The sequence below is a fragment of the Ahaetulla prasina genome, chromosome 4 (assembly GCF_028640845.1).
Source record: "Ahaetulla prasina isolate Xishuangbanna chromosome 4, ASM2864084v1, whole genome shotgun sequence".
Classification (NCBI taxonomy): domain Eukaryota; kingdom Metazoa; phylum Chordata; class Lepidosauria; order Squamata; family Colubridae; genus Ahaetulla; species Ahaetulla prasina.
Window position 1 is genome coordinate 76,988,744 of NC_080542.1, and position 15,427 is coordinate 77,004,170.

Below are 15,427 nucleotides of genomic sequence, written 5' to 3' on the forward strand. Positions count from 1 at the left end.
CTGACAGAGGGTTGCAGGCAGCTGACCTGGTCAAAAACGGGGCATAGGGGACCATACGCGGCCTCCCTGAGCTCTTTTTGCTAGCAGAGGCACAGTGGGCTGGTCCTTTGCTGTTTCCAGGCCAGCCTCATGGGTGAGATCGAAGCACCGAACAGGCTGGATCCAGCCCCGGGCCTTGAATTTGACACCCCTGATCTATCAGTTCATGTTCTTTCCCTATCTTTTGCAATGTTTGGATGCAAATAAAATCTAATCTCTTATATCTGGATTATATATGATACAGATTTATGCCTACACCTATATCAATGCTTGGTCATTCTAATTTAATCCAGTCTAGGCTTAATGTTATTTAATACTGTGACATGATTAACTCTGATGGAGAAAAGATTTTTTTCCCTGAGAAATGTCTATAGTAGGCTCCCCATTTCAGAAATATTATCAGAAGATAGAACCATTAGAAATTCTGCGGTGGTGAATGTGGGGTATACAAATGTATGGTTTTGTTTTTGCTGAGAGTAATGCATACAAATTTGGCTTGTTCAGAAAATACTGAATATCAATATTGCGCAGACTGCACTGGCTACCTGTTGCCTTTCGGGTGCATTTCAAGGTTCTGGTTACCACCTTTAAAGCGCTCCATCGCTTGGGGCCTGGGTACTTACGGGACCGCCTGCTGTTACCTCATGCCTCCCACCGACCCGTACGCTCACACAGAGAGGGACTTCTCAGGGTGCCGTCCGCCAAACAATGTCGGCTGGCGGCCCCCAGGGGAAGATCCTTCTCTGTGGGGCTCCTACTCTCTGGAATGAACTTCCCCCCGGTTTACGCCAAATATCTGATCTTCGGACCTTTCGCCGCGAACTGAAAACATATTTGTTTGTTCGCGCGGGGCTTTCTTAAATTGGGGAGATTTTAAATTTAATTTTTTAGTTTTAAATTGGGGTTTTTTAGATTATATATTTTAATTTATCGGCCTAACTGTATAATAAGTTTTTTAATCTATTTTTAATTGTATATTGTTTATTTTTATCTTGGCTGTACACCGCCCTGAGTCTTTCGGGAGAAGGGCGGTCTAGAAATCTAATAAAATAATAATAAAATAATAATAAATAATTATTATTATAATAAAAAATTAATTAAAAAATAATAATAATAATAATAATAATACTCATGGTATTTTGCAGTTCTCATTCCAGTCTCAATTTCTACATTTCTTTAATTGCAGTCTCTAGGCCAAGGAACTCACAGCTACTTTCTCAAAGTAGATGAAAAAGGATTATCATAAGAAGGCAGGATCTATTTAATTTAAAATACAACTCCTTCTAAGCAATTTATTACATCCATCTCTGTAGAACAGGGGTAGTCAACCTTTTTATACCTACTGCCCACTTTTGTATCTCTGTTAGTAGTAAAATTTTCTAACTTCCCACCAGTTCCACAGTAATGCGCCGTGTATTGTCGTCTGTGCATGCCTCTCGTGCATCGTGGATTGGGGTGGGGGGGCGCCGGTTACCAGCTCTGCTTGTCTGTTACAGCTGGGTGATGTGGGGGGAGTTGCGCGAGCTATTCTGGGACGAGGTTCTTTTGTTTGCAGTCGCACTATAGCGCCATTTAGTTTCACTTACATAACGTGAACTAAACTTATGCGTGGGCGATACAAATAGTATATTTTCAGAAATTTAAATTGTCACAGGGAATTTTATGAAAACCTAACGAAAATGTTTTTAAATAATGCTATGAAAATTTTTTTTTTTTTTATATAAAAAGTTTTTATTGGTCAAAAAAGATTTATGCAAATACATATCAGGTATGGTAAATTTTCATTTTTCTTATACATGATAAGAATTTTACTCAAAATTTTAAACACATACAACAGCCATATGGCAAGCAGGTGATCTGAGTAGCTAAGTTTCAATCTTACATACACAATAAGGAAGGGTCAAGAATAATCAGAATATCATACGAAAGAGAATAAGGAAAACCAACACAATACCAAATATCTTTGTCACTTCCTAGTTTTGGATCTCAGAACTCTGGGCTCAGCCTGACCCAATTCCAGGGCCGCACCAGCGGCAGCCGCCTCCGCCCCATGGTCTATAACCTCCCCTTCTTCAATTCCTGGGTCATCTAAATCCAGGAGGGCTTTGTGTTCCTCCACGTAGGCCGCAGCCTCCGCAATTGTACTAATTTTTTTCGTAATGCCCTCCCGGAAAATCATCAATCCCTCTGGCATCAGCCATCTGAAGCCCACTCCTTCTGGTACAATTTGCTTGATAAAAGTAATATTTCTTTCTCATTTCACGTACCTGTCTGGGAATCTGCCTCAGAATGGCTATCTCCCTGCCCCTATAAGTCAGTGCCCCACTCCTATGTTTTCTAAGAATTTCATCTCGTCTCTCTTTTCACAAATTTGACATGAACCTCTCTAGGAACTGCATGCGTGCGTGCATATTGTGAATTAACTCTATAAACTCGATCCACATCCCAATTCATAAAATCAACACCTCTCCCAAGAAATTCTCCCAACAGTTTAGTCACAACATCTCTCAAGTCTTCTTGGTCCACTTCTTCCAAATTTTGAAACCTAAGGAAATAAGACATTTTATCCATCTGTAGTCCAAGCACAGCATTGCTTGTCGTCTCCCTCTTTTCTGCACCGCCCGCATCTCACCCTCCAGACCTTCCACTTTCTGCTTATTTTCTGCTGAGACTTGTTGAGTATCCTTTAAATCCTTTTGGATAGTCACAATTTCTGCTCTTATTTCATCCAGTTTCTTGTCCATATTAGATAACTTTTCCAGAATTCTCTCCATTTCTCCAGCAGTTGGTCTCTGACCTTTTGCCATTTAAAAAAAAATTTTTTCAAAATCCTCAGGCAAGCACAGTATCCTTATAATTTCCTCCGGATCCACCAGGGGGCACTCACAGGAGCAACGAGTCCAGAGTACAGTTAATCAACCAGGAAGCCGAAGGGAAGTGATGTCATCAAGATTCTCATAGTGAAGGCGGAAGCTGGGCGCCACCATTGTTCCCCAGAGGAGGGGCCTCAAACCCTCCTCCTAAATTTCTCCATCACCTCTTCTCTCCAGAGCTCCACAAAACCGGTAATCTTGTTATTTTAAGTTCTCCTCTCTCCAAAGTGATTCGTACTCCTTCCAGTCGCAGGGGAGAAAAAACCCCCCCGCACTCCGGAATACTCCACTCACATTTGCCGATATTCCCTTCCCTTCTTCATTCCTCAATTCTTCTCCGTTCCCTGTTCACCACCAGGCTGCTGCAATTATAAATCCAAAGCCCCGGTGTCACCGGGCACAGCGGCCCAGGCGACGACCAAAGTAATGGCCGCGGCCTGTAGCCTCCGAACCCCGCCGAGCCTAGGACGCGCCAGCATCGGTCCCCCCAGTCCTGTATATCGGCTGGGAGACCCCTGGCGAGCCGTCCGTACGGCAGGTGTCCTTTTCGGAACACCTGGCCCCTAAGGGCCTCGGCGGCGGCCGGATTCGGACACTGGAGGCAGGAGAAGCCTTCCAGACGTCCGTTGCCACCGGACACCGGAAGTCGTCTCTCTATGAAAATTTTTTTAAAAGTCAATTAAATTTTTTTTTTAAAAAGTGCTTCAGGATCAGACAAAACCCCTAACCGCCCACCATGAAAGCTGGAATGCCCACTAGTGGGTGGTAGGGACCAGGTTGACTACCACTGCTGTAGAAGATATAGCTAATTACACAACTGAAAGCTGAACGTTATTGTATTCCACCACAGCAAATTTGGTCAGTCTATGTAATGGGACAGTTTGGCAATTGAGACACATGCCTAGTCCCCAATTTTCTATCCAGATTCCAGCACAATAAATTACATATTAGTCATGCCAAATCTGTCAATTTTTCACCCTCTGAGTGAAAGATCTTGAGTCAACACACTACTATTTTTATAGATATTTATAAGGGCCGTAATAGCTCAGGCTGTAAGGAGCCTGTTATTAGAACACAGTAGCCTGCAATTACTGCAGGTTCAAGCCCGGCCCAAGGTTGACTCAGCCTTCCATCCTTTATAAGGTAGGTAAAATGAGGACCCAGATTGTTGGGGGGCAATAAGTTGACTTTGTAAATATACAAATAGAATGAGACTATTGCCTTATACACTGTAAGCCGCCTTGAGTCTTCGGAGAAGGGCGGGATATAAATGTAAATAAATAAAAAAAAAAAAAATATTTCTGGCTGATACCTTTTCAAATTAAAAGTGAGTTATTGAGTTACTCTTCTCAAAAACAAAACAAAACATCTCTTTGCATACCAATCATGGGCACATCCACACATATTTGTGCTCACTTCTTTCTTTGATATTGCATATAGGTTTATATTGTATAACCCTTAAAACACATCCACATCAAAAAAGAAAAAAAGAAAATACTAATCAAGACAATCTTTCAAGTGAGAGGATTTTATAGTTTTCTTTACTTTTATTAAACATGAGTTGAATTCGTGGCTACAAGCATGGAACTAAAATTATAGTCCAAACAGTTATCTCCGAAAAGTTTGCTAATGATCAAAAATATAAAAGGTTACAAATTCCAGGCATATGGTTTCCCCTCTATTTTTCTAGCTTTACTAACTAGCATGTTTAAAGAAAGAAACTTGTAATGTGTAACATCAATTACCAATTACAAAATCCAATATAACTCAGTTCTTACCAAAGAAAATTCTGAAGCCTTTTATTTATTTTATTTATTTATTTATTTATTAGATTTGTATACCGCCCTTCTCCTGAAGGACTCAGGGTGGTTCACAGCCAATAAAAATACAAAAAATACATATAACACAGGTTAAAAACAATATAAAAAACTAATTCAATATTTGGCCTAAAAATTGGAATAAAGTTAAAAACCCCATTTAAAAACCCCATTTAAAACTACTTTTAAGCTAACCCTGCGCGCTGAAACAGAAGTGTCTTCAGCTCGCAGCGAAAGGTCCAGAGGTCAGGGAGTTGACGAAGCCCCAGAGGCAGCTCATTCCAGAGGGCAGGAGCCCCCACAGAGAAGGCCCTCCCCCTGGGGGTCGCCAGCCGACATTGTTTGGCCGACGGTACCCAGAGGAGGTCCTCTCTGTGGGAGTGCACAGGTCGATGGGAGGCTACTGGTGGCAGTAGGCGGTCCCGTAAGTAACCCGGTCCTATGCCATGGAGTGCTTTAAAGGTGGTGACCAGCATCTTGAATTGGACCGGAAAACCACTGGGAGCCAGTGCAGGCTGCGCAGGAGAGGTGTCACATGGGAGCTGCGAAGTGCTCCCTCTATCACCCTTGCAGCCACATTCTGGACCAGTTGGAGCTTCCGGGTGCCTTTCAGGGAGAGCCCCATGTAGAGAGCATTGCAGTAGTCCAGGCGGGATGTAACAAGGGCATGAGTGACTGTGCAAAGGGAAACCTGGTCCAGAAAGGGATGCAACTGGATCAGGCGAAACTGATAAAAAGCTCCCCTGGCGACGGCTGTCATATGTTCTTCTAAAGACAGCCGTGCATCCAGGAGGACGCCCAGATTGCGAACCCTCTCCGTGGGGGCCAACGACTCGCCCCCAAGAGTCAGTGATAGAATCAGCTGACGGTACCGGGCTACCGGCATCTACAGCCACTCAGTCTTGGAGGGATTGAGTTGGAGCCTGTTTCTCCCCATCCAGACCCGTACGGCTTCCAGACACTGGGACATCACTTCGAGGGCCTCTTTGGGGTGGTTAGGGGTGGATATGTACAGCTGAGTGTCATCAGCGTATAGATGACAACTCACCCCAAAACCACGAATGATCTCACCCAGTGGCTTCATATAGATGTTGAACAGAAGAGGCGAGAGAACCAACCCTTGCGGCACCCCACACAAGAGGCGCCTCAGGGCCGATCTCTGCCCTCCTGCCAATACCGTCTGCGACCGGTAGGAGAGGTAGGAGGAGAACCACCGATAAACGGTGCCCCCCACACTTCAAGTCCCCCGAGCTGCCGCAGCAGGATACCATGGTCGATGGTATCAAAAGCTACTGAGAGATCTAATAGGACTAGGACAGAGGAGCAACCACTGTCCCGAGCCCTCCAGAGATCATCAACCAACACGACCAAGGCCGTCTCCGTGCTGTAACCAGGCTGGAAACCGGACTGGAACGGGTCCAGATAGACAGTTTCATCCAGGTACTGAGGGAACTGTCGTGCAACCACACTCTCAACAATCTTCGCCACAAAACCAAGGTTGGAGACAGGACGGTAATTTGCTATAACAGCTGGACCCAGGGAGGGCTTTTTGAGGAGGGGCCTCACCACCGCCTCATTCAGGGTGGTAGGGAAGACATGCCTCGTGTAACCTCCCGGGTGGCCAGTACCAGCCAGGAGGGAGACTGGTCCAATAAACATGTGATCGCATTCAGTCTGTCTCAGATCACATTCTGAATTTGGACAAGAAGCAATCACTGGAAAATCACAGTGCATTAAAGATATAGTCATACCTAAACTCTATCCAAAATAAATCCAGTCAGTTTCATTTCCTGTCATAAGGAACGAGAGATTTTTCAAAGGATCTCCAGCTCTGACTACATAGGAAAAGAATTGATCAAGATATTTGGGGGGGAGGGATTTTTTTTTTTTGCTGCACTAAATCATGATTTGTTAAATACTTCTCAAAAGGAGTTATATATCACACTATGCCATAAATTACATGAGCATAATGACAGGGTATATACATCAAGCTAAGCTAAATCCAAGCAAATCATAGTTTGAGTTAATGCAATGGACTCCCAATGGATATCTTTTTTTTTTCAAACTAGCAAATTAGTCTTATGTCTTGACACTCAAGAGACTGGAAGGAATCAACGGATTAACAAGAGTTGGAAGGGACCTTGTAGGTCATCTAGTCCAACCCCCGCCCAAGCAGGAGACCCTACACCAGGGGTGTCAAACTCGATTTCATTCAGGCCCGCATCAAGGTTGCATTTGACCTCAGAGGGTTGGGAGGGGTGTGGAGGAGCGTGGGTATGGTGGGCATGGCCAGCTTGATGTCACTCATGTTGGAGGCACCTGTGGTGGTCAAGTGCTAAGACAGGACTTCCCTGAGACCCTACCTCACTCTCATTATAATCTCCTCCCTCCCTCCCTTCCTTCCTTCCTTTTTTCTTCCCTCTTCATTCTCCTTTCTTCTTCCTTCCCCTCTTTCCTTATCTTCCTTCCTTGGTCTTTTCCCATCTTTCCTCCTTTTTCTTTTTCTTTCTTCTTTCCCTTTCCTGTCTCTTCTTGCTTACTCAAATGCAAAAGGGGAAACAGTTCTCCTTTTGTTTTTAGTTTGTTTTGATAGTTATCTGCAGAAAAAATGGACCCCAGGAGGTCACTGAGCCCCATGTTCCCCATTTATGGCCATGATGGCCTCCTGCAGCCCTCTGCCAGCAAAACGAAGCCCAGGAGGCCACTGAGCTCCATTTTTGCTGGCAGAGGCACCACAGGCCATCCTTTGCTCTTTCTAGGCTGGCCCCATGGGCCAGATTTAAGCACCCTGCGGGCCAGATCCTGCCTGCAGACCTTGAGTTTGATAACCTGAAAGATGGCAGTCCAGTCTCTTCTTGAAAGTTTCAAGTGATGAAGCTCCCACAGCTTCTGAAGGCAAAATGGTTGATTGCTCTCACTGTCAGAAAATTTCTCCTTATTTCCAGGTTGAATTTCTCCTTGTTCAGTTTCCATCCATTATTCCTTGTCTGACCTTCAGACAATAGAATAGCTTGACCCCCCCCTCCTCTCTGTGGCAGCCCCTCAAATATTAGAATACTGCTATTATGTCTCCCCTGGTCCTTCTCTTCACTGGACTAGTCATGCCCAGTTCCTGCAACTATTCATTATTTTAGTCCCCACTCCCCTAATCATCTTAGTTGCTCTTCTCTGCAGTTTTTCTAGAGTATCAACATCTTTTTAATAGTGTGGTGACCAAAACTGGATGCAGTATTCTAGGTGTGGTCTTACTAAGGCTTTATAGAGTGGTATTAGTACCTTACTTGATCTTGATTGAATCCCTATGTTAGGGATGCATTGGCTTTTTTGGCTAAAGCTGCACACTGCTGACACATATTTGATTGATTGTTCATTAAGATTCCAAGGTCCCTCTCACGGTTAATGCCATTAAGCCTGGTTTTATCCAGTCTGTATGTGTACTTTTGGTTTTTCTTGCCTAAGTGTTACTTTTCTCTACATTGAATTTCATTTTGTTAGATATGGCCCAGTGTTCAAGTCTGTCAAGATCCATCTGGATCTTGAGCCTATCATCTAGGGTGTTGGCTATTCCTGCCCATTTAGAATCAACTGCAAATTTGGTGAGTTCACCTCCTATTCCCTCATCGTTTATGAAGTTCACCTCCTATTCCCTCATCGTTTATGAAGACATTGAAGGGTACTGGGCATAAGACGGAACCTTATTGTACCTCACTGCTTACTTTCTTTCACATAGATGTAGTACCATTAAGGACTACTCATTGAGTACATTTTGTCAACCAGTTACAAATCCATCTGATGGTGATGCGATCTATCCCACTTTTTTTTAGTTTACCAAAAAGTAGGTTGTGGTCTAGTTTGTCGAATGCCTTGCTGAAGTCTAAGTATATTATGTCCACAGTATTTTGCTGGTCTACTAATTTAGTCACTATGTTGAAAAATGAAATAAGATTGGTTTGGCATAATCTGTTTTTAATAAACCCATGCTGTCTTCTGGTTATTACTTTATTCATTTCTAGATGTTGGAAGATCTGTGGTTTTTTTTTTATCTTTTCCAGTATCTTCCCAGGTATTGATGTTGGGCTGATTGATCTGTAATTTCCTGGGTCTGTTCCCCCCCCCCTTTTTTTTTTTGAAGATGGAAACCACATCAGCTCTTTTTCAGTCCTCTGATAGTTCCTTAGTGCTCCAAGATTTTTGAAAGATATGGTACAGTGATTCTGAGATGATATCTGCCAGCTCCTTTAAAATTCAGGGATGTAATCCGTCAGGTCCCAGTGATTTGTATTAATCAAAATCAGCCAGGCATTCTCTTATATTTTGTTTATTTTAACTTTTATTTCTAGTCTGTCTTTTACAGTTAAGTTTTTGGTAGGTTGGACTATTGTTTCTTTTTGCGTGACGCAAAAAATGAGTTTAGCAGCTCTGCTTTCTCTCTGCTGCCTTTTACTTCTTTGCCGTCTTCTCTCTTTAGTGGACCAATCATTTCCTTGATTTTTTTCTTTTTTATTTATATGTTAGAAGAAACTTTTTTATCATCTTTGACGTTTGTTACAAGTCTTTGTTCATTCTGCTTTTGCTTTCCTGACTTTGTCTTTGCAGATTCTGGCTGCCTGCAGATATCCTGCCTTAGTTATGTGTCCCTCTTTCCATTTTTTTGTACTTGTCTTTTTTGTGTTTCAATTTGTCAGAGAGATCTTTGTGCAGCTATGCTTGTTTCTTCTTGGATTTCTTGTTTTTCTTTTTCATTGGTATTATGTTGGTCTAGACTTTTATGGTCATATTTTTCAGAGTTTTCCAAGCTTCTTGAGTTGTTTTCCCCTTTAGGATTTTCATCCAAGGAATCTTTCCCAAGTTCTCCCTGAGTTTGTTAAAATCAGCTCTTTTAAAATCTAAGACTCTGGTATCATTATGTTCTATTGCTTGTGTTTGCATTATGTTGAATTCTAGTATGACATGGTCACTCTCACCCAAGCTTCCTGCAGTTTCAATTCCCTCTATGACTTCTTCTCTGTTTGTAAAAATTAAGTCCATTATGGCTGTCCCTCTAGTTCCCTCCTTTACCTTTTGGACAACAAAGTTGTCAGTTAGATTGGTCAGGAACCTATTCGCTTTCTCACTTGGTGCAGAATTAGTCTTCCAATTGATATCAGGGTAATTGAAGTCCCCAGTTACTATTGTAGTGTGTTTCCTACAAATATTTGTTAGTTAGTTGGTAAAAAATATATCTATTTTTTCTGCTTGGTTGGGTGGCCTATAGTATACACCTATGACAATGTTATTCCTTTTTTCTTTTATATTGACCCATATGCATTCTAGGTTTTTGTCTCTGGTTCCGTGCACTTCTGTAGCAATGTAGTGGTCCTTTACATACAATGCAACTCCACCTCCTCTTTTATGGGGTCTGGATTTTTTGAACAGTTTGTGACCTTCTATCAGTATGTTTCAGTCATGGGTTTCGTTTCACCAGGTTTCTATAATTCTAACTATATCATATCTACCTTTATATATTAATAGTTCAACTTCACCCTGTTTGTTCCTTAAACTTTGTACATTTGTATATAGACACTTGAGGTCTTTATGTCTGATTCTGGGTATGCTTCCCATGTCTCCTATTTGGCATTTCCTGGCCATCCCTCCTTACCTTGTTATTTGACTTGTTTTCTAGGGGTTTTTGCTTGGAATTAGCTCCTGGAGATTGGTCATTTACTTTAAGGTCCTCCTGATAAGTTGAGCCAGTCATTTTCCAAAAACATTCTTCCCAGTCTTTGTGAAGTGCAGCCCATCCGTTGCCAAAAGCCCATCATGGAGGTAGTACAGACCATAGTTCAGGAATCCAAAGGGTTTTTTTGTTTTTGTTTTTTTGCAACACCAACCCTTTAACCAGTGGTTCATCTCTAGAATCCTTTGTTCTCTTACCGGATGTTAACCTTTTGTTGGCAGTACAGATGAAAAAACTACTTGTGCATCTAATTCCTTAATTTTCTTGCCTAGCTACTCGTAATCGCTCAATATTGTTTTCAAGTTCTTTTTTGTGTCATTCGTCCCTACATGCAGTGGTAAAAATCTGTAGGTTTTATTATTTTGGTTAAATTCTCAGTCATATCCTTGATTTTGCTCCAGGGAGACAACATATCTCCCTAGATTGTATGTCCAGTCTGCAGATGTCTGATTCTGTTCCTTTGAGAATAGAATCTCCTATCACCAACACTCACCTTTCTTTTTTAGGAGGTGCAGTCTGGGGTGCTTTTCTGTTTATTCCAGGTCAGTTTGTTGATGTGACTTTTTTAGGGATATTTGATGATGTCTCTTTATAAGTATTTGTGTGTTTTCTTTGAGGGAGAATTGTGGATCTGAGTATTTTCAATTAGAAAGAGAAACCGGGACTGCTTCTGATTGTGTTAGATTGGGCAACAGAGGTTTGTTAGATGTGTGCTGCTTTCTCTTTGATTATTGTGTTTCCTTCTATGTGTGACATACCTCCATTTGTCTTCCTCTAAGGGTTTATCAGCAGGGTCAAATCCTCTGGGAATTATTTGTTCAATTTCGGCATAGCTTTCTTGAATAGGTTGGAATTTGGCTAAAGCTGCCTCTAGATCACTTCCTTTTTCCTCTAGTAGTTCACACCGCTTACATTTAATACCTGTATAATTTGGATGTTCTTTGGGCATAAACACATATGTGGAACATTTTTGTGTTAAATTTATATTTATCAATAAATAAATAAAGGGAGACTAGTATAGATCTATTTCAAGCTATTTAGCTCTTGTCAGCAAGTTATATCGGTCTGGAATTCGAACTTGGGCATTTACATATTAGGTAGATGTATTAAGCACTAAGCCATGGGCTCTACTAGCTTTGTTGGCTGTACCAGGAGAGAGATTAAGGGGAGAGCTTCTTCTCATATTTTGGTAGACCAGGTTGCCCTGATAAAAAACACTTGGAACATGTATTGCATACTACAATAGTATCAGTCACCTGTTCCATGAGTTTGTTTCTTTTTGCTACTTCTTTTAAGGGTAACAAGTTTTGTATCATTTTTTTCCCTTTCCTTTTGCAACTTCATGACTATAACTTTGTTGCTTATATCCTTGCGATTTATATTGATATTGACTATTTCCTAGTATGATTTGATTGCTTATTGCACCGTATGACTGTCACTGGGTGTTGTGCCTTGCGATTCTTGATGAGTATATCTTGTCTTTTTATGTACACTGAGAGCATATGCACCAAAGACAAATTCCTTGTGTGTCCACTCACACTTGGCCAATAAAGAATTCTATTCTAATCTATTCTATTTTTTCTGCCTTTTTGTGCTTGTTTTTATACCTCGTTATTTATTTTATTTGCTTACTATTATGTTAGTTTTATTTATCCCTATATTTTTAAAAAGATTTTGAGCTCCAGTTCCCCCCATCTTATTATTTTTTGATTTGCCTAATTTATCAATTCATTTCTATGCTCTTCTCTTCAACTTTTAACTCTCCCAAAGAGGAAGACAATAAAACATACTTAAAAACAATCCAAATATCCCAGAAAGTATGTTGCAGAATATTTTTCTAATTTGTTAGTCTAGACCAGAGGTGTCAAACTCAATTTCATTGAGGGCCGTATAAAGGGAGGCCGTGGCCAGGGTGGGAGTGGTCAGGATGGGGGTGGCCAGCTTGACATCATTCGTGTCAGGGCGCCTGTGGCCTGAGCGCTCTTCCAGTGAAAATGGGCTCCCGAACTCCATTTTCGATTGTGACGACTTCCTGCAACCCTCTGACAGTGAAAACAGAGCTTGGGAGTGCTGCCACACGCAGACCTCCCAAGCTCCATTTTCACTGTCAGAGGCACTGTGGGCTGGTCCTCGCTGTTTCTGTTCTGTCTCCTTCCCCACTTCAGACCCACGAGCTGGCCTTCAGCCAGTGGATTCATGGCTCTTATCAGTCCTGGCAGAGAAATCGCAGCTGCCTGCAAAAGTTCAAACAAATGACTCATCTAGCAAGACTTTCAGCTCTTTTTGAAATGGTTCAGCTAAACTTTTGCGTCCCGTGGAGTGAGAGCAGTCCTAAAGCTCCTTATATATCCTGTGGGGTGAGGCTCCTGACCCACCCTTCCTTTTGATGACGCCGCCTCTCTAATCTTCTGAAGCACGGGTCAAGCCAAGCTTGATTACTATTATTATCAGCTGGGTCTGAAGGCGTAGCCTGGGGAAGGGAGGAATCAGGGGATGACAGCCTCATTATGTCCTCCGACTGGTCTGGTTCTGGCTCCTGGAGCCGAGCCAAAGGAATCGGTGCTCCCAAGGAAAGCCTTACCGCCCCTTTCCCCTCACTTTCGGAGTCACTTTCGGGCATGGGGCCAGGCTCGGAAGCTGGAGTCACAACAGTTTCCAGGGTGGCTCCATAGGCCAGATCTAAGCACCACGTGGGCCAGATCAGGCCCCCGGGCCTTGAATTTGATACCTGTGGTCTAAACAGACACCCAACTTCCTTATATGACCTCTCAGGTATCTTGCATAATGAAGTACATAATACAAGAATAAACAGTCACCTAGAACCATGAGATTTTTTAATTTCATTAAAAATTATAATTGATAAGATGGAGTACAAATGATTTTTCCTTTGTTTGTACATTACTAGCAAGGTATATGACATTAATTAGACAGTAATATTCAAAAAGCAAAATAAAAGGAGCCTGATAAAATGTATAGTGTGGCTCAAGGAGATCAAGATGGCAAGGAAAATGAGGAGGAAGAGAAGAGGAAGAGAATGAACAGAACCAAAGCAACGATTTATGGTTAGACTGCAGTTCTCTGGTAATAAGCTGGTTTTGTCTACAAAGTTGAATGGAAAGGATTTCAGACACAACTGAAAAAGCCTACAGTTATTTAGTACACAGTTCTTCCTTCAGAGGGTAGGAACTTGCTTCACTGCCTGTAGAATTCAAAACAACAACCAAAAATATCTCTCAGCATCAACCATTCCCAACCCAATACCTCCAGATTACAGTCCCAACATATCTGGAATGCACGAGTAAACTAAAGTTGTCCTCTATTTTTATATTGCATCAGGACAGCAGTACCACAGTTAAGTCATAATTTAATTTACCGGATAAAGATAGCATTCAAAATGCACTTACCGCCACAACTATAATTAATAGGAGGAATGTAACAAGGAAATCCATCACAAGTACTAGCACAGATAAGGAAGAATAAATATGCCCTCTTACCTTCATAGCAAGGCATTAATTTTTTACCCTTCAATCCAAGGTTGGGAGGGATGATGTTGCAAAAACCATGAGGAAGGATGTACTCAGTTTCATAATAGACATTTTTCCAACGATGGGCACAGGCCTAAGGAAAAAGAAGAAATACTTTAAAATTTTGTTAGTATTTGGACTTTCCCCCCAAAGTTACAAGGATAAATGTCCAGCTAAATGCCAACTCTTATACCAATCTTGAATTGCAAAGTTAGATCTGGTTATTTCTTGGATGTAAACCACCAAGAAATCCCAAATATGAATTATAAACTGGGGAGAAAGCAATAATTATAAACTGGGGAGAAAGCAATAATGCCAAAAGAACCCTACACAGATATGCTCATAAAGTCAGCAGGATTTGAACTAGTCTTGGAAGAAACTTTACGTGAATATGCTTCCTTTATACCATTGGGCAAACCTTTTCTCAGATGGGGGTTGAACGACAGGATTATCAGTAGGTCCACAGTTAAGTAGGTCCAAACTTTCCTCTTCTCTCTCTCTAATCCTCCTATCCCTACAGTGCAAAAAATTGATGGAACTCTCCTATCAGAAACCATAACCCTTGATCCACAATTAGCCCATTCCAACAATAGGCCATGCATTTCAGGTTCCATTTGTTGCTCTATTCAACATTCTAATTTTGCATATTGATCTGAGATTAATCACACAACCCTCATAATACCCTTAGTCTTACATACAGAACTTTTATGGCAGAATATGGAACACTAAAATGCATTTTATATCGTTCTCTCATTTGATAGAAAGATACACATAAGCAATCGTATAAGAAACTGAACTACCGTATATACTCGAGTATAAGCCAACCCGAATATAAGCCGAGGTACCTAATTTTACCACAAAAAACTGGGAAAAACTATTGACTCGAGTATAAGCCTAGGGTGGGAAATGAGGCAGCTACTGGTCAATGTAAAAAATAAAGATAGAGCCAAGTGTTCTATTTCTTAAAGGGAGAGGAAGGTGTAGGGAACCCCACCACGGTCTGATTAATTAAGATGACAACATAATGAGTGCGAAACGTCGAGGCATTCTGATGATTTGCACGCCTTGGGTCTCCTCTCCTATTTAATCTTTAATCTTTCAGGGAAGGCAAAAGATTCGCCGCCGTTCGGCGAGGGATGCTGCTCTGCCTTTTTTTTTGGCTGTGAGTGTGGCCGGGATGGAGGGGGTGCGGTGAAGTAAGATTCAACAGCAGCAGGGAGGAGCTGGCTCTGTGTTTGTGTGTGTGTAGTATGCGCGCGTTGGCCGCCCTGTTTCCTGGTGCTCTGCTCCCTGACCCCAGTGGCAGTCCTTACTCATTGCACTGTTCTCTTCCTTCTTCGCTTTTTCTCTCTCCCTCTCTGTCTCTCTCTCTCTCCCTCTTTCTTTCCTTCTCGTTCCCCAGTTCAGAGCTCGGACTGCTCTTATTTTCACTCCCCCTTTTCTTTTCTTTTCCTTCCT

The 15,427-nt window shown here is 41.9% G+C and overlaps 1 protein-coding gene across 15 annotated transcripts in view; it reads right to left on the minus strand.

The window, feature by feature from the left end:
* Positions 1-15,427, minus strand: part of ITGA9 (integrin subunit alpha 9) — a 762,385-nt gene that overhangs the window by 711,973 nt on the left and 34,985 nt on the right. For all 15 annotated transcript variants that reach the window (XM_058183141.1, XM_058183147.1, XM_058183148.1 and 12 more), the window contains exon 4: positions 13,940-14,063. In XM_058183141.1, coding sequence (XP_058039124.1) covers positions 13,940-14,063 — 124 coding nt within the window. The remainder of the gene's footprint in view (positions 1-13,939; positions 14,064-15,427) is intronic.